This window comes from Scyliorhinus torazame, chromosome 13 (assembly GCF_047496885.1).
Source record: "Scyliorhinus torazame isolate Kashiwa2021f chromosome 13, sScyTor2.1, whole genome shotgun sequence".
In the NCBI taxonomy this organism is placed as follows: domain Eukaryota; kingdom Metazoa; phylum Chordata; class Chondrichthyes; order Carcharhiniformes; family Scyliorhinidae; genus Scyliorhinus; species Scyliorhinus torazame.
The window spans coordinates 51,380,972-51,404,245 of NC_092719.1; the positions used below are offsets into that span (position 1 = coordinate 51,380,972).

The window sequence follows — 23,274 nt, forward strand, 5'->3', positions numbered from 1 at the left end:
GCAAGTCTTGCCTCACAAATTTGATTGAATTCTTTGAGGAGGTAACTAAGTGTGTAGATGAAGGTAGAGCAGTTGATGTCGTATACACGGATTTCAGTAAGGCGTTTGATAAGGTTTTCCATGGTCGGCTCATGAAGAAAGTAAGGAGGTGTGGGATAGAGGGAAATTTGGCCAATTGGATAAGTAACTGGCTATCACATAGAAGACAGAGGGTGGTGGTGGATGGAAAATTTTCAGACTGGAGACTAGTTACTAGCAGTGTACAGCAGGGATCAGTGCTGGGTCCTCTGCTATTTGTGATTTTTATAAATGACTTGGAGGAGGGGGCTGAAGGGTGGGTCAGTAAATTTGCTGATGACACCAAGATTGGTGCAGTAGTGGATGAGGTGGAGGGGTGTTGTAGGCTGCAAAGAGACATTGATAGGATGCAGAGCTGGGCCGGAAAATGGCAGATAGAGTTTAACCCTGATAAGTGTGAGGTGATTCATTTTGGTAGGACAAATTTGAATGCGGATTACACGGTCAACAGCAGGGTTCGGAGGAATGTGGAGGAACAGAGAGATCTTGGGGTTCATGTCCATAGATCTCTGAAGGTTGCCACTCAAGTGGATAGAGCCGTGAAGAAGGTCTATAGTGTGTTAGCGTTTATTAACAGGGGGCTTGAGTTTAAGAGCCGTGGGGTTATGCTGCAACTGTACAGGGCCCTGGTGAGACCACATTTGGAGTACTGTGTGCAGTTCTGGTCACCTCACTATAGGAGGGATGTGGAAGCATTGGAAAGGGTGCAAAGGAGATTTACCAGAATGCTGCCTGGTTTGGAGGGTAGGTCTTATGAGGAAAGGTTGAGGGAGCTAGGGCTTTTCTCTTTGAAGCGGAGGAGGATGAGAGGCAACTTAATAGAGGTTTATAAGATAATGAGGGGGATAGATAGAGTGGACGTTCAGAGACTATTTCCTCGGATGGATGTAGCTGTTACAAGGGTGCATAACTATAAGATTCAGGGTGGGAGATATAGGAGGGATGTCCGAGGTAGGTTCTTTATTCAGAGAGTGGTTAGAGTGTGGAATGGACTGCCTGCTGTGATAGTGGAGTCGGACACTTTAGGAACTTTAAAGCGGTTATTGGATAGGCACATGGAGCACACCAGAATGACAAGGAGTGGGATAGCTTGATCTTGGTTTCGGACAAAGCTCGGCACAACATCGAGGGCCGAAGGGCCTGTTCTGTGCTGTACTGTTCTATGTTCTATATGGCACCAAAAAAAAAAAAAGAATATTTTCAACAGAACATCTTTGCCACTGTCTCACTTCACATCTCTTCATGATCATTAGTGCCCAACAGAAAAAAATGAAAGGACAACTAATGAGAGAATAAACATAAAAACAGACACTGGTTTACTTTTAACTGCAAAACTACTTCGTGTCAGTATCAAATTAGTCCAGTGATGCAAGCCAAAAACATTATCTTAAATTCTAATTTGGTTCAACCAGTAGTTAGAAACAATAATGCATTAAAACTCTTCCAACTTTATTACAGAATGCTCATTTAAGTTGACATTATGTGCATCAGGCAACTTGATAGACCAGCAGTGCATGAAAAAGTGCAAAATCTGCTTGATTCGCCAACTTGGGTTTAACTGCACACGGCAGGTTAACACAATCCAACTTTCCCCATGTAACTCAACGCAAACAACAATTGCCAAATAATCGTGCAGGCATCAACTTATTACCATCCAGCCAAAGCTGAGTGAATTATACATTGAAATCAGTGTTTTTTCTCATTACACTATTCAAGCACCACTGGCCAATCATTTATTAGTTCTCTCACCTTTTGCACAGAAGCTTGTTGAAAGAGAGGAATAAGAGGATTAGTTCTTGGAATATCAATATGAATCTGTAAATAAAGAAAGAAAACAGTAGCAAAGGCCAAATTATTACTGGTGGTGCAGCCAGTCAGACGATTGCTTGCATTTAGCTGGGGCTCAAAGCCAGATTTCTCAGCTGCAGAGTACAGTGTCATTCGTTTCAGAATACTTAATGTATTGAGGAGTCACGATTCAAGGTTAAGTACCCCTTGAATACATTTAGTAACAGAACCAACTTTACAACCTGAATCCGAGCGTTGGCCATGCCAGCTGTACTTGCAGAGCTGGGTGCAACAAGAATACCAATACTTCAAAGATATTTCAGTTTGACTACCATTTCCATATTACAGTTTTTACAGAAACCTAAGAGATGAAACGGTCTCAAGAACCATCCACATTGTATTTACTGCACAACTCCAAATTTTTAAGCAGTCTATGAACCCATAAGCCTTTTGTTTGCAAATTGAACATTAATTTCATCTCAAAAGTTTATAGTATAATGAGCAAATATGTTGGTGATCGTCACACAATTAGAAAAATCTTCAGGATAAATTAATTCATTCGGTCAATGGACACTAGGAATACATGTACATTGGAATTAAGTTGTTGGGCAAGAATAAAGCAAAGGAGCAGTCTAGTTCTGACTGGAATCCACAATGTTTACACTGAATATTGGATTCTTTTCTGGAGGTTTGTTTGGAATTTATTTATTTTAGTCAAGGTGAATGCACCATTACAACACAATCAGTTTGTACAAAAATAGGTGGGTGTGTGTGCATGTGTACGCACATATGCACGTGTATGTACGGGAAGTTAAATGATAAACTTTCATAGGAGGAAACACTTCTGATCAATTATTGGAATTAAAGGTACAAGTGACAGTTAGAAGTTACATTTGCTAACTTACTTCATAATTAAACACTAGTGGAAATTTTAGCTTGCTGTCATTAATTCACGTGTCACGTGTCAACTGCATTAAAAAAGCAGAGTTCTGCTGCTGGAGATGTATCTTTGCTCACAGTACCTAAAGGGCAAGATCAAATTGAAGATAGCTACTCTTGCATCTTCTGCAACCAGCCTTGGATGCAAACAGTCCGATGGTAGCACAAGAGATCGTCTCCCAGTTTCTACAGATTGTGAAGACCCACCTACCCTGGAGGAAAACAGTTTGCAAATCTAGATGGAAAGCTGCATAATTCCAGGACTGCTTTCCCCACTCCTCAGCAGAAGGACACAATACAACCACAGCTTCCTACTTGTTTCATGAGTGAATGCCCTCAATACATTTTTCAATGGTTGCAGTGCTAACGCAACAAAATCCAAAACTGCACAATCTCCATTCAATGAGATTTGCCTCTTTAAAAAGCTCCCAAATTCTGCTGGTTCATAACAGGAAGATAGTCGCTATCTTTACTTCACTTCCTAGTATTAGTAAACCTTCATAAGCAAACATGGCCTGCAATAGCATTCTAGCTAGAAGCATCCAACTGAGATCATAAACTGAAATGCATGCAAAACCCTGAAAACTAAAAGGTAGTAAGGTTTGTATGAATCCTAGCTTCACCGTGGTTGTGTCCTTGATTCAATGGGAATGTCGATCATGAATTGAAATAGTCATGCTATGGACATCTACAGCAATCCAAAATGACCAAAGTGGAAGATGCGCTTGCAAGTCTGCAATTCCTAGTATAAATGGCAATATTCCTAACTGGCAATTGGGTTAATGTTGGCAGAAGCAGAGATGTAGTTCTTGTGCTTGTCCTCTCTCACCTGTAGCTTAGTCTATAGAGGCACAAATGGTTGTAGATAAAAAACTAACTTGCATATCAAATCAAGTCCAAATATTCAGTCATTTACTGATTTTGTGGATGACTCTCAAATGACGTTTCATCATTAATACACGTCAAATTGGTGTAAATGTAACAATCATAAGGCATCATAAACATTATTGAATGAAGCAATTTAAAGAAAATATATTGTAAGGATTTTAAGTATAGCAATTGGTCAAATGACAAACCCAGCTTTGCACAAACTACATAGCCATTCACTAGAGCTTCAGTTATGGAACTAATGGATGAGGCAGGGGAAAGATATTATTTTACGTCATTCCCAAAGCTCTTACCTCTCTTACTTTTGGTTGCAGTATTAAACTCTCAGGAGTCATACGAGGTATATCTATGGCAATCTGATGGTTTAGAAAAACAGTGAAGTTTCAGGAAAAAGTTGTCTAAAACATTTTTCCATTTTCTGACCCTGAAAACCATAACAAATCAATGCTTTTAAATACGAATTTACAGTCTAAGTCCTTCCTCTATTAAATGAAACAAATATTTACATTTTGGAAGAAGTTTGCCACAGGATGTTTGAAATGACACTATCTCACAAATTGCACCCTGCAGGACATTCTGGGCAAATTGTTTTTCTCAATTTAATGCAACCTTTTCAAATAATGCAGTTACTTTTCCTGTTCATAGTATTTCACAAGATAAAGGAAATGGAATATAATTTGCCTTCAGTTAAAAGGGAGTACTAAACCCAGTACAAAGAAATGCATCCTTCTTTGTTGGTAATTATGGAGTTCTATTTTAAACTTTAAATTCTAAGCAAGTGCATTCTGATCGAGAGATGATAACATTAGGAGTATGGTGATGGGCCTATTGAACCACTAGTGATTTGATAGTTCAAAGCAATTTAAATGTTTACTTTAATAGGATTATTGCAATTATACAATGCTCCCCATTGTCATACATAGTGTATATCTTAGTAAGTGTTTGCCTGGCATATTGATGCTGTACCAAGCATTGATTTTCTCGAAAATCCTTTACACTCCACATGATCTGAAGCTTAAGTGTTACGAAATGTTGGAGGGCATCCCTCCATGTTTGGTTAAATGTATTCCAAAGTCAGACTGTGCCACGGCCATTGAGTTATGTGGTTACTTTTTTCAGTCAATATACATCTAAAATCTCTTAAAATCAGTAGCAAATGGAAATATAACAGCAACTTTGCCAAGTTGGGAACAGGGCTTTGTAAGGTATGAAAATAGAGCTCACATTGGTGCAGACTGTTCATAATCTTGGCCTTAAGCTTCCAAATCTCTTTCTTTCAATCACAATGACAGTCTCGTTATACCCTCCTAGCTTACCTCCCATTTTACACCCTCCATCAGATTGAGCTCATCCAAAACACAGCTCCTGTATGCAAACCCATACCAAGTCTGTTCACCCATCATCGCTGGGCTCAGTGACCGGTACTAGCTCCAAGTCCACCAATATTACATATGTTGAAGGATTGCATAATTGCAAGTTGTTGATGAGTTAACACATTCATCGGCAACTGCAAAAATACTTAACTGCAGGAGCCTTCGAATGAGAAAACTGGAGACTTCAATTTAATACACAAGATGGATATTTCAATAGGGAAAGATGCAACAAAGCTATTACATTAAGGATTTCAGTTCAAATACCTGTCTGTAAGTATCTTGATGATGTTCATCATTTCTGGAGTCATAGTATTGTTCAATAAAAGCAAAGTACTCTGCTCGCTTCCGCTGTAGTGTGCTTTCTCTTCTTTCTGCATTGGCAGGTAAGTAACCCTGGAAATAAAACAGAGCAAGTGTATTTACATCAACTGAACTTGGAATTGCACAACCCAACTGTTTGCAGATCAAACAAATTCATTTGCTCTAAATTTGTGTACATTTAGAAAGGGTGAAAGGGGTAATCAACAGATCAAGTCATTTTCACCTTCAAATATACACGATCCACTTCAATAAAACAGATTGGTTCAAGTTAAAAAGAACAGTCCTCAGCATTCTGCAGTCTCCTGCCCGAAACAGGGATGATGGCAGCTTCATATAGCCATGGTAATTCAATATATTTCTACATTCGGTCATATTGCTGCATAAAAGGACTGAGTTCCGTTCCTGCCTATCTGTTTGCAGGCAGGTTAGCTCTCCCATCAAAACCCTACTGACACCCACCCAACCGTTGGCCTACATGGGCTCCCATGCTTGGCAACATCAAATTTATCTATAAATCTCTCCATGACCTTGCCCTGTGTTTTTTTTTATTCTTTCATGGGATGTGGGCATCATTGGCAAGGCCAGTGTTTCCAAGCCAGGATGGTGTGTAGCTTCATGGGGAACTTGCAGTCAATGGCATTCCTATGTGCCTGCTGCCCTTGTCCTTCTTGGTGGTAGAGGTCACAAGGTGCTGAGGATGAATGAGGGTGCTGAGGGCTGGTTTAGCACAGGGCTAAAGAGCAGGCTTTTAAAGCAGACCAAGGCAGGCCAGCAGCACGGTTCAATTCCCGTACCAGCCTCCCCGAACAGACGCCGGAATGTGGCGACTAGGGGATTTTCACAGGAGCTTCATTTGAAGCCTACTTGTGACAATAAGCGATTTTCATTTTGTTCTTTGGGGTCAATTACGAGGGGCCATAGGTTTAAGGTGAGAGGGGCAAGGTTTAGAGTAGATGTACGAGGCAAGTTTTTTACGCAGAGGGTAGTGGGTACCTGGAACTCGCTACCGGAGGAGGTAGTGGAAGCAGGGACGATAGGGACATTTAAGGGGCATCTTGACAAATATATGAATGGGATGGGAATAGAGGGATACGGACCCAGGAAGTGTAGAAGATTGTAGTTTAGTCGGGCAGTATGGTCGGCACGGGCTTGGAGGGCCGAAGGGCCTGTTCCTGTGCTGTACATTTCTTTGTTCTTTGTTCTTTGAATGCCTAGCGAGTTGAAGTGCATAATATATATGGAACACACTGCTGCCACCATGTCAGTGATGGAGAGAGTGAAAGTTCTGGTTGGTGAATGGGGTGCCGATCAACTGGTCTGCTTTGTCCTGAATGGTGTCGAGCTCCTTGAGCTGTCTTGGAGCTACACTCATGCAGGCAAGTGGAGAATAATCCATCGCATTCTTCACTTATGCCTTATAGGTGGTGGACCGATTTCGGAAGTCAGGAGGTTCGTCACCTTGGCAGAATTCTCAGCTTCTAACCTGCTCTTCATGCCACAGAGTTTAACGGACCACAGACTGATCCAGTTCAGTTTCTGGTAAATAGTAAGTAACCCCCAGAATGTTGATAGTTGGGGGAGTCGGTGCTGGTAATGCCACTGAATGTCATGGGGGGATAGTGAGATTGTTGGAGGTTGTCATTGCCTGGAATTTGTGTGGCAGAAAAATCACTTATCAGCCCAAGCGTTGTGCAGGCCTTGCTGCTGATGGACACCGATTGCTTCAGTTTATGAAGAGTTATGAATGATACTAACAGGGCAGCAAGGTGGCGCAGAGGGTAAGCCCTGCTGCCTCACAGTGCCGAGGTCCCAGGTTTGATCCTGGCTCTGGGTCACTGTCCGTGTGGAGTTTGCACATTCTCCCTGTGTTTGCGTGGGGTTTTGCCCCCACAACCCAAAGATGTGCAGTCTAGGTGGATTGGCCACGCTAAATTGCCCCTAAATGGGAAAAAATGAATTGGGTACTCTAAATTTTTTTTTTTAATGAATGATACTAACAATGTGCAATTGTCAGCAAGCATCCCCACTTCTCTTTACATAAGGTCTTTGAGCAAGTCCATTAATATAACCTCCTCCAGCATGACATTCCTCTCAAATGCTAATTTGCTCAAATCCAGTATTCTGCACATCCTTCACTGATTCATGGTAGAGCTTGTAGTTGCCTCACTACTACTCAAACTCTCCCCTAAACCTTTCCACTACACCATTTGTCACTCCAGCTTCAAAGACATCTCAAAGTTTCATTTAATTGGCCAGACTGTCATTCACTTTTGGTCCTCATATTTCCCTTCCGAGCTCAGTAACCTTCTTTATTATAGCAATATTCATTACAGTAACTTAATTGCAGTGTTAATGTAAGCGTCCTTGTGACACTAAGATTATTATTAAATCTTGGCCTGTTTCTTTATATTAAAGGCAACAGCCCAGCTACTACGGTAAGAACAATGCTGAGACTATCAGCCTTGGTCGGATCACAAGAGATTATTACAATGTAAAGCAACTTCTGGTGTCTACACATTCACAGTAAAATGCTGTACTATCCCGGAGAAAAAAATCTATCCCTCAATTCATATACAACTCCACTCAAAATACCAAGGGAAGAGGCCTTTAGCCCAACATGTCCCCTCCAGCCATCAAGCACCTATCAACTCTAAACCCATTTTCCAGCACTTGACCCATAGCCTTGTAGGCTATGGCATTTCAAGTGCTCATCTAAATATCTTAAATGTTGTCAGGGTTCCCACCACTACCACCCTTTCAGACGGTCAGTTCCTGATTCTATCCACGCTCCGGGTGAAAAGGTTTTACCTCACATCCCATCCCCTCAAAACTTCCTGCCCCTCTGTGCCTGGTTTCCCCCATTCGTCATACCATTTCTGCAGCTACTCATTTGTTTAAACTTACCTTCACCTCTACCTTTGATACCCTATCCTAATAAACCCATCACTCTTTCATCCTGGCCTTTTCCCCTGGCATAGCCTTCATCTCTGCTTGCTTCAGCATGACACGGTGGCAGTGGCTAGCATTGCTGCCTCACAACGGCAAGACCCAGGTTCAATTCCGACCTTGGGCAACTGCCTGTCTGGTATTTGCGCATTCGCCCCATGTCTGTGTGGGTTTCCTCCGGGTGCTCCAGTTTCCTCCCGGAGTCCAAAGATGTGCAGGTTAAGTGGATTGGCCATGCTAAATTGCCCCTTAGTGTGCAACAGTTAGGTGGAGTTGTGAGGGAGAGAGCCATGACAGGGTGCTCTTTCAGAGGGTCGGTGCAGACCCGATAGGCCGAATTGCCTTCTGCATTGAAGGGATTCTATGATTCCTTATGTCTTTGGGTTACATACTTGAAAGGATATGGTGAATCACTGGCTTAGTCATCCACCGCCAGATCTCGCTGGATCACTTAAAACCGTATCAGATCCTGCCCACATCTGCCAGAATGGTTAACTATTCCAGGATCATCCTGGAATACAAAGATTACATGCATCTTTTCTCTACTGCAAACTATCTTCTTAAACTCTTCTCCCAATCCCCTCCATTCTGACTTTAAAGAGCTCATGGACTTCTTTGTCTCCAAGATCGAGACAGTTTGATCGGCTGCCTTTGCTACATCCCTCCCTTCCACAAGCACACTAATTCTCCTATGCTTTCGCCCTGAAATCATATATTCCTTTAGTTTCCCTCTTGTCTCCTGTCAAGCACTCTGATCTCATCTTGTAAATGAGACCCCTCATGTTTGCTCAATCCTATCCCCACTAAATTTCTGACCACTTAACTTCCCTTTCTGGCTCCCAGATGAGCCAGCACTGTAAATGATTCTCTCTCGTCAGCTGTTTTCCTCAGCCCCCAAATCTACCATCATGGCCTCTCTCCTCAAAGAGAGATAAAACCCCACCCTCCATGCAAACCATCTCATCTGAAACACTCTTCCTTCAATGTGTTGTCACCTCCCAAATTTGTTCCATTCCCAGAATTCAATGTTTGAATCCCGCCCCCCAATCAGGATTCTGCCCCGACACAATACAGAAACTGTTTTCCCACCTCATCCTTCTCGACCTGTCTATAATTTTAAACCATACCATCTCTCCTCAAACACCTCTCTGCCATTATCCAGCTTGATGGGTGTGCTCTCACCAGCTTATATTCTTACCTATCTAATCATATCCAGAGAAATACTTGCAATGGTTTCTCCTTCTGCTCCTGAATCATTATCTCCAGTGTCCCCCAAGGATCGCTCCTTGACCTATTTCTCAGCCTAATGCTGCCCCTCTGTGACAACATTAAAAAACTGTACCACAGCTCCTCCTTTCTCGACTCCTTCAGTTGCTAAACTGTCAGACTACCTTTTCAATATCCAGTACTGGATGAGCAAAAGTATTTTTGAATTAAATGTTGGGAAAACTGAAGTGATCTTTTATCGCCCATAGCTACAGAGCCCATTGCACGCTCCCTGGCAACAGTCTAAGATTAAGGCAGTCTGTTGGCAACACTGGTGTCACATTTGACCCCAGGATGAGTTTCCAGCTATATATTTGCACCAGCATAAGACCAATCTATTTCAACCTCTGCACATCACCCAACTTCACCCTCCCTCAGCCCATCTGCTGTTGAAACGCATATTCATGCCTTTGTTAACTCCAGACCCAACTAGTCCAATGCACTCCTGGCTAGTCTCCGATAATCTATCCTCCTTGAACTTGAGGTCTTCCAAAACTCTGCTGCCCATATCTTAACTTGCACCAAGTCCCATTAATCCATCAGCCTTGTGCTTGCTGAGCACCACAGGCCCACCATTAAACAAGATCTGAATTTGAAAGTGCCCATCTTTGTTGTCAAATCTCTCCATGGTCTTACCCTCCTCCCTATCCCAGCAATTTGCTCCAGCCTCACCACCCTCCTAGATTTAGGCACTCCTCAAATTGTGGCCTTCTAAGCATCCCCGATTGGTGCTGCATTTCAATTGCCTATGACCCAAGCTGTAGAATTCACTCCCTAAACTTCCCCAGTTTCTTTCTTTTAAGATACTCATTCAAACCTTCCTCGGAGTAAGCTTTCAGTCATCTGAAATAACATTTCCTTATGTGGTTCAGCCATTTTTGCTAAATAATCCCATGTTAAGATCCCTGGGATGATTAATTATGTTAAAGCCACCAAATAAAGATAAGTTGTTGCAAAACACTGAAACCAGAAGTTGCTGTCCAATCTATAGTGTTCCTGCACAGTTGCGCTATATTGGTACTTTGCCCTAGGCCAAGCACTGAAATCAATTAAACATAGAACATAGAACATTACAGCGCAGTACAGGCCCTTCGGCCCTCGATGTTGCTACTTGCCCTTTGGCTACCCACTAAACTCACCAGAAAAAAGAAGAGGGCTTGCCCGCTAAAATCAAAATGATTTTTTAATGGTGCGATAAGACTTAATTACATCTAAACAACCCCTCGAGTACTGAACTTATATTTTTTATGTCCAAGGATAGTGCCTCATTCCTTCAGATTCCAATTATTGTTGGAGAGTTACAAACTGAAGTTTCCATGTTTTTGTCTCATCGTTCAATCCATTTGGGGCGGCATGGTAGCAGTGATTAGCACAGTTGCTTCACAGCGCCAGGGACCCGGTTCGATTCCCAGCTTGAGTCACTGTCTATGCGGAGTCTGCACATTCTCCCCCGTCTGCATTGGTTTCCTCCGGGTGCTCCATTTTCCTCCCACAGTCCAAAGATGTGCGGGTTAGGTGGATTAGTGACGCTAAATTGCAGTGTAGTGTCCAAAGATTAGGTGGGGTTGCTGCATTATGGGGGTGGGGGCTTAGGTAGGGTGCTTTTTCATGGGCTGGTGCATACTCGATGGGCCAGATGATCTCCTTCTTCACTGTAAATTCTATAATTATGTCATTCACTCCATTTCATTTACTGTACATGATTTCACGTTGAATAAAATCATCCAATTTACATCTAACATACATTGCATGTCTTCATGAGGGTTCTTCAACTGGGTTGGGTGATCCATTGTTGCTTGCCCTGTTCTCATCAGTCCCAGATCCCCAAGAGAAGGCAGTGTGCTGCTGCAGGCAACTAATTGGTGTAAGTTGTCACTCAAAAGTCTGGGCCATTGTAAGCATAATGGACAGAACTAGTCATTCAACCGTTGCTAACTGCAAAATTCAGGCCAATATTTCAATGCAAGCTCTCTTTGTTGATGTTGTAGAATATATTCTGCAGCAAAATTTGGTTCCACGTTTGCAATACCTTCTGCAGAAAGTATAAAGCATTTTTCCCCAGATGTTTGAGCATTGAAGTGGTGCTAATTAATTACCACTTTCAGTCACTTAGCATAAATACTTTCTGAAGATTAACTATTTGCGATTAATTTGCAATGTTATTGGTCCATTTTGCTGCCTTTACCAAGTTCTATGTTTTAGATACTACAGGTAGCACAGATTTAAAAATGTATGGCAATATGCATATTGAATTTATTTCCCTAATATTATAAGCAAAATATAAACCTTTAAACTGGTATTAGCAACAATAAAAAAATAATAGGTGAAGATATTAATTCAAACTTCTTGTTCTTTGGAGCTCACTGGAGTTGTTGAACACTAATACTTCCAGGAGGCGCAGAGTAGCAAGTCAAGCTGCTTTATTTTAAACTGAAAATAAAACCGTGACCACGGCACGCAAAATAAACGTCCCAGCCCAGGTCTATCGGGAACTGTCGGTCCAGGTTTGGGAGCGACATTTAAAGAACCCACTAACAAGCCCCAGCTGGACTGGCCTCCACCTGTTCACCGCGGGAGCTTGTACTCTACGAAGCCCACGGAAAGAAAAATCAGCGATCCTCCATGGTCCTCGTGAGGATTATCACAAACACCAGTCAGGGACGGGTAACAAATGCTGACCTTGCCAGTCACTTACATATCCTGTGCAAGAATTAAAAACCATACAATCAATCATCACTCCCTTCAGTTCCTAATCTGAGTGACAATAACACAACTGTTCAAGAATAAACATTGGAGTTATGGCGAAAACGTTTGTTTCATCGGAAACAAAAAAAAAGCTTTCTCTGAGCAAACCAAAAAGGAGATGGTGGATTTCCTAGCATCAAATAATAACCAAATGACCAAAAAGCATATAACCATAAAACAAATTAAACTTATCAACTTAAATAATGATAATATTGCCCACAATTCTGGCGTCTTAGATTCAAACATGATTTTGCCAATGAAATCAAAGATTCCTTACTGAAGTGAAGCCATTTGATGTGGTTTTAACAGCTATTATGTCTGTATTGAGACAACACGGTTTTACTTAAGACTATTAATTGCTAACTGCTGAGTCTTACACTTCAGTAATTGCTTCACTAAGAAAGAACTACAAGGCTCATGATAACCTCCTTTGATTATCCTTGCAAGGTACACAGGTATTTTTGAAAAAGAAATCCCAAGTGAGCTTTAATAATATCAGAAAACTAATGCCAAGAAAAGATTACAAAACCCATCAAATCCATGTGCAAGCAACGGATTCAAATAGATCCATTTGGGTTCAATAAAACTCCTTCACATTTCATGCAAAAGGTAAATCAGGCAAGAATCTAGATATTTTATAGAATGAAAGCTACAACTTCGTAACAGCCCAAAAACCATCATGCACACTACTCCACTATTCTATGCTAATTAAATATTAGGCTAATTTATTTTTAAATTTCTTTCCTCCCACCCCCAAACCATCCTGTAAAACAAGTCGCTTCATATCCTTCCCAAAATGTAACAGCAATCACCATTTCTCACCTTCAATCGTTTCACTCTTGGCCCTGCTAGATAACTTCAAATGGAATGCTTAAATCTTTTCCATTGCTAAAGCTGCCTTCAATTCCTTGTTTCCTTACATGGTGGCACGGTGGCACAGTGGCTACCACTGCTACCTCTCAGCACCAGGAACACACTTCAATTCCAGCCTCGGGTTACTGTCTGTGTGGAATCATAGAATTTCATTGCAGAAGGAGGCCATTCAGCCCATCGAATCTGCACCGGCCCTTAGAAAGAGCAGCGTCCTTAAGCCGATACCTCCACCCTATCCCCGTAACCCAGTAACCCTTCCTAACCTTTTTGGATGCTAAGGACAATTTAGCATGGTGAAACCACCTATCCTGCACATCTTTGGACTGTGGGAGGATACCAGAGCACCCGGAGGAAACCCACACAGACAGGGGGAGAACCTGCAGACTCCGCCCAGACATTGACCCAAGCTGGGAATCAAACCTGGGATCCTGGAGTTGTGATGTAACAGTGCTAACCACTGTGCTACCCACTTTCTCCTCATGTTTACTTGAGTTTCCTCCAGGTGCTCCAGTTTCTTCTCACAGTCGAAAGATGTGGTTAGGTGGATTGGCCATAATAAAATAGCTCCTTACTTTCCAGGCATGTACATGTTAGGTGGGGTTACAGGGATAGACAGGGGAGTAGGCCGCTTTCTTTTAGAGGGTCGGTGCAGTCTCGATGGGCCAAGTGGCCTCATTCTGCACTGTAGAGATTCTACGCTCAATTCTTCTAAGTTAACTTTTTTTTTTGCTGCTTTAGAAGTACATTCACCTCGCCAAAACTGTTACTTCTCTATAACACCCTTATCTGACCCAGGTTTGAATATTGCTGCCATATATTGAAGTCCTAACAACCCTCTTGCATTCCTTATGAGGACACAAGAAAAAGCTTGTTATCTAAACAGATCTCTTTCACCTCTGCCTTTCAACTTTTCAATCCATAACAATTTTTATATGTTTCCCTACTCCATCAGTACTATGATCAATACTTGACTGAACAGTCCTTTTGCTCCTTTTAAACTGGTGTTATCTGACACAATTCTCTTCCAGAGTCCCACCTTTTTAAAATTAAAAATTGAATAATCCAGATCCTTCTCCAGTAACCTATATTTGCGGAATTTCTCATTGACCTTCGTCTTTGGTGTCTCCTAAAACTTTTGAGGCATTTGAAGTCTAATCCGGATCTCAACTAAGCAATATTTCTCATTTAACTAATTTTCTTTTTCTCTTTAGGTGGTGCCTTGCATTATGTTCCTTGGTCATTCGTCTTAGCTTCTCAATTTAAAATAAAATAAATCACTTCATCTGTCAGTCTTCCTGGCACATCTTGATTTTTGTTTTAATCATTCTAATCTGAAGACTTGTCTGAAGCACCATAATTGTCTACTCATTCACTGCTTACGTGTCCACAGGCTAATTTAAATAGCCCACTTACATTTTATCACCTACGTATTTTGAAGGCACGTAGATACTGTCTCTCTTATTTTCCTTCTCCGATAACATACAATTCCGAAAAAAGTAGGCACTCCATCAGACACAAAATCCTCTGCAGCAGGTAACGTAATGTTTCAGCATCAGCAGCGGATCCAGTCAAAGGCGAATAAAGTCTACGTGATGCTTATCAGAAGGATTCAACAAAGATGATTTTTGTAACATACTTCAAGTGTCCTTAAATTGTTAACTGGCTTCTCTCCTGATGGCAGGTACATGCGTTCTCCAGCAGCACGATGATGGTCACGCTTCGTGCATGCACATAGCCAAGTACCATTCTGTCCACATAAGGTATCAAATACAATTACAATTTCTAGCAGAGATCATCAATGGTCAGATAAGAATCCACCAAAGACTGTTTGATTTTCTCCTTCCAGTTACACTTAGGTTAGCTTTTACATCCAACAACCATTTCCCAGCAATTAATCAATGTTGCACAAATCAGGGACCAAAACTGTAACATTATTGAACTGAATGACTCACTACCACAAAATATAGTGCACTTAACCACTGAATGATAGGATGAGTTCAATTTGTGCATTAACATACAAAATTGTTCGAGTGCTCATTAAGGCACTCCATAATGAACATCATTATTGATTTATCAGGATTCATTTTGTTTTTAAAAAGTGAAGGGAAAATGATATGGCATCCAACTATCCAAATTGCAACAAAGTAGGGATACTTCAAAAGAAAAATCACCAGTTGTATTAAGTATAAAGTTAATACTTGAGTTACCCTCAAGTAATTACTTGCGATTAAGCATTTCAATTCTGAAAATTTTGAATAATGTTCTAATTTCCATCAATGGGAATCAAGTTCAAAATTTTAAATACAGCTGACATCTACAAATTAGATAATGAACAACGGTGATAGTACCGTATAAAATTTTTAATGTAGCTTCTGGGTTGCTTCATTCAATGGAGAGCTTGAAAAAAATTAAAACTCTCCCAGTCCTTTTACCAATTAGGATCTGACATGATTATTTATCTGCACACTATCGTTTCCTTTGATAAAGGCAGATTCCAACTTTGACAGATGACACCCGAGACCCACCTGTCTTCCTTTATCATTGCTCTCAAACACAAGTTAGAAGGTGCTACTTAATTGCTGCATCGAAATTCACAGCTGCATCTACATAAACTGTAATACATCATGATATATTAGAGGAATTCATCATTCAAATGAAGCAGGCAGGAAACTTTGAAAGACACTACACACAGAGCATTCATCTAGCATGCTCTTCAAATGCAAGATATTTTTTACATTCACATCTTGAAGGTGCCTTTCAACAGCATTTAGGTAAGCTTTTGCATCTGCATTGGCTCACCATAGATTTTGAAAACCAAATACGAAGACTTACACAGATTTGAAATCTTCATGATGTGGAGATGCCGGCATTGGACTGGGGTGAGCACAGTAAGAAGTCTTACAACACCAGGTTAAAGTCCGAAGGAGCAGTGCTCCGAAAGCTAGTGTTTGAAACAAAATCTGTTGGACTTTAACCTGGTGTTGTAAGACTTCTTATTGAAATCTTCAGTAATTGAACAGTGGCAACAAATGTTGTGAAGAGCTACCGGCTGAGGTTAGTCATGAAGGTCCCGCCTTTTCAACCTTGCCCCTCGCCTGAGGTGTGGTGATCCTCAGGATAGATCACCACCAGTCAGCTGTTCCCCTCAAAGGGGAAAAGCAGCCAATGGTCATCTGGCACTGTGGCGACTTTACCTTAATATATAACAAATATCAAATATAATTGCATAGATTATATGTACTGTTGTAGAAATATTAAAAAAATTAGTATATACCTCGCTGGCTCAAATATGGTTTCAAAGTTTGCTCCTAATACATCCACAGAATCCCTACAGTGCTGAAGGAGGCCATTTGGCCTATTGAGTCTGTACCTACCCTCCCAAGAACACACTACCTATGCCCACTCCTCTCCATATCCTTGTAACCCCACCTAAACTGAACATCTTTGAACACCAAGCGACAATTTAGCATGGCCACTCCTGCACATCTTTGACTATGGGAGGAAACCAGAGAACCCGGAGGAATCCCAGGCAGACACTGGGAGAACAGCACGGTAGCATTGTGGATAGCACAATTGCTTCACAGCTCCAGGGTCCCAGGTTCGATTCCGGCTTGGGTCACTGTCTGTGCGGAGTCTGCACATCCTCCCAGTGTGTGCGTGGGTTTCCTCCGGGTGCTCCAGTTTCCTCCCACAGTCCAAAGATGTGCAGGTTAGGTGGATTGGCCAGGATAAATTGTCCTTCGTGTCCAAAATTGCCCTTGGTGTTGGGTGGGGTTACTGGGTTATGGGGATAGGGTGGAGGTGTTGACCTTGGGTAGGGTGCTCATTCCAAGAGCGGGTGCAGACTCGATGGGCCGAATGGCCTCCTTCTGCACTGTAAATTCTATAACATGCAAACTCCAGAGTCACCTAAGGCCAGTATCGAACCCAGGTCCCTGTCACTGTGAGGCAGCAGTGTTAACCACTGTGCTACCCACAAAGTTATCCACAGAATCCCGAAGGTGCAGAAGGAGGCCATTCGGCCCAGCAAGACTGCACCGAATCTCCGAAAGGGCAGGCGCCCTCAGGCCACTCCCCCACCTTATCACAGCACATTGATCGTTGACAACCCGTTAGCCTGCACATCTTCAGACATTAATGGGCAATTTAGCATGACCAATCCACCTACCCTGCATATCTTTGAACTGTGGGAGGAAACCGGAGCACCCAGTGGAAAGCCACTCAGACACAGGTAGAACATGCAAATCCACACTGTCACCCAAGTCCGGAATAAATTCCAGGTCCCCGACATTGTGAGATAGCAGTGCTAACCGCTCTCTGTTTACAGGCTTTATAACTGAACCCAGATAGAGAAGCTGAGTACAAGTTATCCTGTATATCCTTGCATCCAAACTTTCCTCAGTCGTTATAGCAACGAGACACACCTAGGTTGCTGGGAGCGGAGAAAGCGAGGGGATAAAAGCACCAGAGAAAGTTATCCAGCATTTATGGAAAAAAACAAAGTGCTGGAAATCTGAAATGCCAACAGAAAATGCTGGACTGGTGCAGCAAAAGAATCTCTGGAGAGAATAAATTAAATACTTCAAGTATTCAAGAAATGAAAAATGTAGGTGTTAAAATTGCATCAGAATGGAGTGACCGCCCCCCCCCCCCCCTCCCACCCCCAATCGTCTCCCTCACCCACTGTCTGGTTAAATATTTCCCTCCGTCTCGTCTGCCCTCTGACTCTTTGGAAATGCCTCCGGCTCTCTCACACAACGGGCATCCTTTGAAATTACTGCTGTCAATGTGGGAAGTTAATTGTAGCCCAGATCAACTTTATCCAGTCAAGGATCCTGTCGAATGACGAGTGTGGTGACACGGTCCTTTTTTAAATTGCATGAGAGTGTATTGAAACTCTGACGTCTGCAGTAATTTCAGAATTAATAACACCGTCACAGCCTCAGGAAAAGGTGCGTCCATACCTGACACATATGTTGGATGCCGGGTCAACACTGAGGGAGCCGAACTGGTGGAGCATCAATCCTTGCTACCCCTGAAACCTCCTCCAACCCCTACAGCCCTTCCTATCTCTGTAACCTCCTCCAAGCCCAACAACCCTCACTATCTCTGTAACCTTCACTAGCCCCTGCAACGTTCCCTATCTCTGCCCAGTCGGTGACACGCCTATCCCATGGAAAGAATTTTAAACCGTTAAAAAAATAATCATCCTTGTCGGAGCTGGTAGTTCCTGCGGTGAGGAAGCCTCCGGCTATGTCCCAAAGCTTCTGATGTGAGTCTTCAAAGCTCAGTATGTGTGTGATCCCACAGTGAGCCCACCCTGAAACAGGAGGTTACCCAGGTGGTAGCCAGAATATGGCTGTCTTTCGGGGAGATCAGAGCAATTTTAAAAATTGTGGTCCACAATTCTTTTTTTCCCCAATTAAGAGACAATTCAGCGTGGCCAATCCACTTACCCTGCACATCTTTGGGCTGTGGAGTGAGACCCACACAAACACAGGAAGAATGTGCAAACTCCACACAAACAATGACCCGGGGCCGGGATTGAACCTGGGTCCTCAGCACCGTGAGGCCCAAGATCAAAGCAATGTTGCAGGGTGGGGGCTCGGGCAGGCAAAGAGACGGAGAGATGGATAGACTGACCCACGGAATGTAGAATTCATTGTGAGCATGAGGTGTCTGTGTGTGGGAGTGCAGGGGGTTTTAAGTATGCGCCTGCGCACGTGGCAGGGGTATTTGTGTGTGTGAGTATTTTGTATGTGTGTGGATATTTGTGGGTGTGTGGGGGGTATTTGTGAGTGTGAGTATTTGTATGTGTGGGTATTTTCTGCGCATGGGGGTATTTGTATGTGTGAGTATTTGTGTGTGTGGGGGGGTATTTGTGTGAGTATTTGTATGTGTGTGGGTATTTTGTGCGTGTAGGGGTATTTGTATGTGAGTATTTGTGTGTGGGGGTGTATTTGTGTGTGTGTGTGTGTGTGTGTGTGGGGGTATTTGTGTGCGTGTGGGGGTATTTGTGTGCGTGTGGGGGTATTTGTGTGTGTGAGTATTTTGTGCGTGTGGGGGTGTGTGTGTGTGTGGGAGGTGTGTGTGTGTGAGTGTGTGTGGGGGGGGATTTGTGTGTGTGTGAGTATTTGTGTTTGTGGGGGGGTATTTGTGTGTGAGTATTTGTGTGGGGGGGTATGTGTGTGTGTGGGGGGGTATTTGTGTGTGGGTATGTGCGCATTGTGTGGGGGGTTATCTCGGTGTGTGTGGGGGGATATTTGTGTGTATGAGGGGGGTATTTGTGTGTGTGGGTATGTGCGCATGTGTGTATGTGTGTGTGTGTGGAGGGTTATCTCTGTGCGTGGGGGGATATGTGTGTGTGTGAGGGGGGTATTTGTTATTTGTATATACCACCACAAGGCTTTACCGGATATCGATCAAAGGACCACACAACCAGTTAGTCAGTTCAAGTTCAAAGATGGTTTATTTACACACAAGGATTACTTCGACATGCAACACAAAACACTACAAGTTAAACTACACCTAACAACTACAATAACCTATACTTAACTTCAGGGCAACCGGCTCTATGCAGATGGACAAGGCCATTGTCCGGATCTTGCATGGCTGGGTGGAAGAAGTGGCTCTGTTTCTGCTGGGCTCATCCATCTGGTAGCGATCGTTGGTCTTGAACTTGTCTGTCTGTTCGTTATGCTGCACTTGGGTTGGCATAGGCCGGATCCAAGAGAGTCAGAGCACATGGCTGTGTCTCTTTTTATTGCTCTGGGATTTCGCGCTCTTTGGGGCGGTCCTTAACTTGGACCCAATAATTCGACAGGCTTCGATCACTGCCTTCGATTTTGGCCAATAAAGGGGCAGGTGCCTTGATGGTTGGGCGTGTCTTTAGCGGTCATTGACCTTGGCTGTTTGGGCTCCCTGAGTAAAGGGAGTGGCGCCGATTAGTCTGTATCTGTATCGGTTACCTGAGTACAGTTCTTTTGCTCTGGGGAAATGGGCCATTAGAATGCAAACGAGCAGGGGTTTCGATCACGTCTAGCTATCTGGGTTGCAAATACACACACAAGCTCTGAGTCTGTCTGAGTCCTGGGTTGGCCATAATTCCCATGGTCCTATGCAGGTGGCCATCTGAGATGACTACTGGGGGTATTTGTGTCTGTGTGTGGGGGGGGGGGGGGTAATGTGTGTGTGGGGGGGGTATTTTTGTGTGTCTGTGAGTATTTGTGTGTGAGGGTATGTGCGCGTGTGTGTGAGTATTTATGTGGGGTCTTTTTTGTGTGAAGCTATTTGTGTGTGCGAGTATGTGTGTGGGGGGTATTTGTGATGTGGGGGTATTTATCTGTGTGAGTCTGTGTGTGTGTGAGTATTTGTGTGTGAGTATTTGTGTGTGTATGAGTATTTGTGTGTGTGAGTATTTATGTATGTGTGTTTGTGTGTGTGAGTATGTGTGTGTGAGTATGTGTGTGTGGGGGGATATTTGTGTGTGTGTGGGTGTGTGTGTGTGTGGGGTGTATTTGTATTTGAAAAAAAAAGAATGGAGTGACCATGTCTGAGGAAACAAAATGCAGAGAAATGTGAAGTGACACATTTTTGGCAGGATGAACGAGGAGAGACAATATAAGACAAAGCCTAAAATTCTAAAGCGAGTGCAGCAGCAGAAAGAACATAAGGTATATGTGCATAAATCACTGACGGTAGCAGCACAAGTTGAGAAAGTGGTCAAAAGGCACCTGGGGACTTCCGGTGGCAGCCATGGTGAGTTGTCGCACATTTGGACCTTTGCGTAAGTTAGCGGGTGGATGTGATGAGGTAAAAAGGTGCAGGAGAGTAAATAGAAGAGTGACCCACTGGTGCATGGTGCTGAGGGCCAGAAGCGGTCGCAAAAGAGGGGAACAGAGTGCAAAGTCTGATGCGGTGTCTGCGATGCACGTGGAGATGGCTGAGGGTCAGGCAGCGGCTCTGCCAGATCAGTGGTCAACAGGGTAGCTGGTGGGCTTCCTGAACGGGAAGTTCACCCAGAACACAAGGGGAATCTGGAGGACCAGGCCCGGGCGGTGGATTTGATTAAGGCGGTGATCAACTGCGTGGAGATGAGGCTGGAGGCCCAGGGTCAGCCGATCCAGAAGGTGGAGTAGGTGGCGGGGGTACATGAGGAGCAGCTTGCCTCGATGGCAGCGGAGATAGGGCTGATGCAGGATCAGCAGAGGCAGCTCCAGGAGAAAGTCGAAGATCTGGAGAACCCGTCACGCAGGCATAATATTAGCATTATGGGCCTGCCAGAAGGGAAGTGAGGGAGCAGACACTGGGGAAGATGTTGGAGAAGCTGCTAGGAGAGGGTGCATTCACACGGCCTCTGGAGGTGGATTGAACGCAAAGGGCGCTAATGAGGAAGCCCCAAGGGAACGAGCCACCGAGAGTGATGGTGGTGTGTTTGCACCATTTCCTGGACAAGGAGTGGATCATGAGATGAGCCAGGCAGATTAGGCGCTGCACCTAGGAGGGCAGTGAACTTCGAATATATCAGGACCTTGGTTCAGAGCTGGCCAAGAGGAGAGCGAGCTTCGATAAAGCAACGGTGGCCCTCTTCAAGAAGGGGGTAAAGTTCGGGCTGCTGTACCCAGCACCTCTGTGGGTGACTTATGAAGGCCAGGAACTGTACTTTGAGATGTCAGAGGAGGCGATGGAATTTATGTGCACAAGGTGTACTCCCGAATAGGCTTTTTCATGTTTGATAAGACGTTGTTGGTAGGGGTGGTTGATGTTGAGTATTCGGCAATAGTGGTGTCGGACTACGCCCTGCACTTGGTGGACCTACGAGTGAGCAAAGGGGGGCCCAGCGCCCGCAATGGAGGCTGGTTGTGTGACTGTTTGCGGAGGAAGAGGTGCGTGAGAGGGTGAGGAAAGCCATTCGGGGATGTATGGAGATTAATGATACGGGGGAGATTTTGGCAGGTATGGTCTGGGAGGCACTGAAAGCAGTGGTCGGGGAGAGCTTATTTTGATTCAGGCACAGAGGGAGAGAGTAGAGCAGGTAGAGGTAGAAAGGCTAGTGGAGGAAATCCTGCAAGTGGACAGGAGATATGCGGATGGCCCTGAGGCGGGGCTGCTAAAGGAGCGGAGGGGGCTGCAGATGGAGTTTGGGCTATTATCTACAGGTAAGGCGGTGGGGCAGCTGAGAAGGGCGAGTGGGACGGTGGATGAGTATAGGGAGAAGGCGAGCAAGGCAAGCGCACCAGTTGAGTAAGCAGAAGACGGCGAGGGAGATTGGGAAAGTGAAGGTCACACGTTGGAATACAGTCTTGGACCCTGAAGGGGTGAATGGGGTGTTTAGGGACTTCTACAGCAAGCTGTGCGAGTCGGAACCCCCAGCCGGGGTGGAGGGGATGAGGCGGTTCTGGAGAGGCTGGAGTTCCTGAAGGTAGATAAGGAATTGGTGGAGGGCTTGGGTGCCCCAATTGGGCAAGTTGAAGTAGTGGACGAGCTGGAGGGGATGCAATCGGGCAAGGCCCCGTGTCCGGTAGAATTCTACAAGAAGTTCTCAGGGGTATTGCGACCACTGCTGGCAAGGGCTTTCAATGAGGCAAAGGAGCTGGGAGTACTCCCCCCGACATTGTCGCAGACGTCAATCTCCCTCATTCTAAAGCGGGATAAGGAACCGGAACAATATGGGTCATATAGACCGATTTCCCTGTTGAATGTAGATGTCAAACTATTGGCTAAGATCTTGGCCTCGAGGATTGTATGCCTGTGGTAATAGGGGAGGACCAGACGGGGTTTGTGAAGGGGAGACATCTGGCGGCTAACATCAGAAAGTTACTTAATGTGATCATGATGCCTCCAGAAAGACGAGAGGTCGAGGTTGTGGTTGCCATGGACGCAGAGAAGGCCTTTGATCAAGTGGAGTGGAAATACCTACTAACCGGGTGAGTTCAGATTATTTTAGGTTGCTTCGGGGGATGAGGCAAGGGCCCACTTTCCCCACTGATGTTTGCCCTGGCTATAGAGCTGTTGACAATGGCACTGAGAACGTTGAGGTTCTGGCAGGGGATAGTAT

General features: G+C 44.0%; 1 protein-coding gene across 7 annotated transcripts in view; it reads right to left on the reverse strand.

Moving 5' to 3' along the window:
* Positions 1-23,274, reverse strand: part of tbc1d22a (TBC1 domain family, member 22a) — a 517,208-nt gene that overhangs the window by 379,499 nt on the left and 114,435 nt on the right. For 4 of the 7 annotated variants that reach the window (XM_072471465.1, XM_072471459.1, XM_072471462.1 and 1 more), the window contains exons 6-8: positions 5,331-5,459; positions 3,987-4,049; positions 1,828-1,893 (exon numbers count right to left, since the gene is read on the reverse strand). In XM_072471465.1, coding sequence (XP_072327566.1) covers positions 1,828-1,893; positions 3,987-4,049; positions 5,331-5,459 — 258 coding nt within the window. The remainder of the gene's footprint in view (positions 1-1,827; positions 1,894-3,986; positions 4,050-5,330; positions 5,460-23,274) is intronic. The other 3 variants (XM_072471460.1, XM_072471461.1, XM_072471464.1) reach the window with 3 other exon arrangements.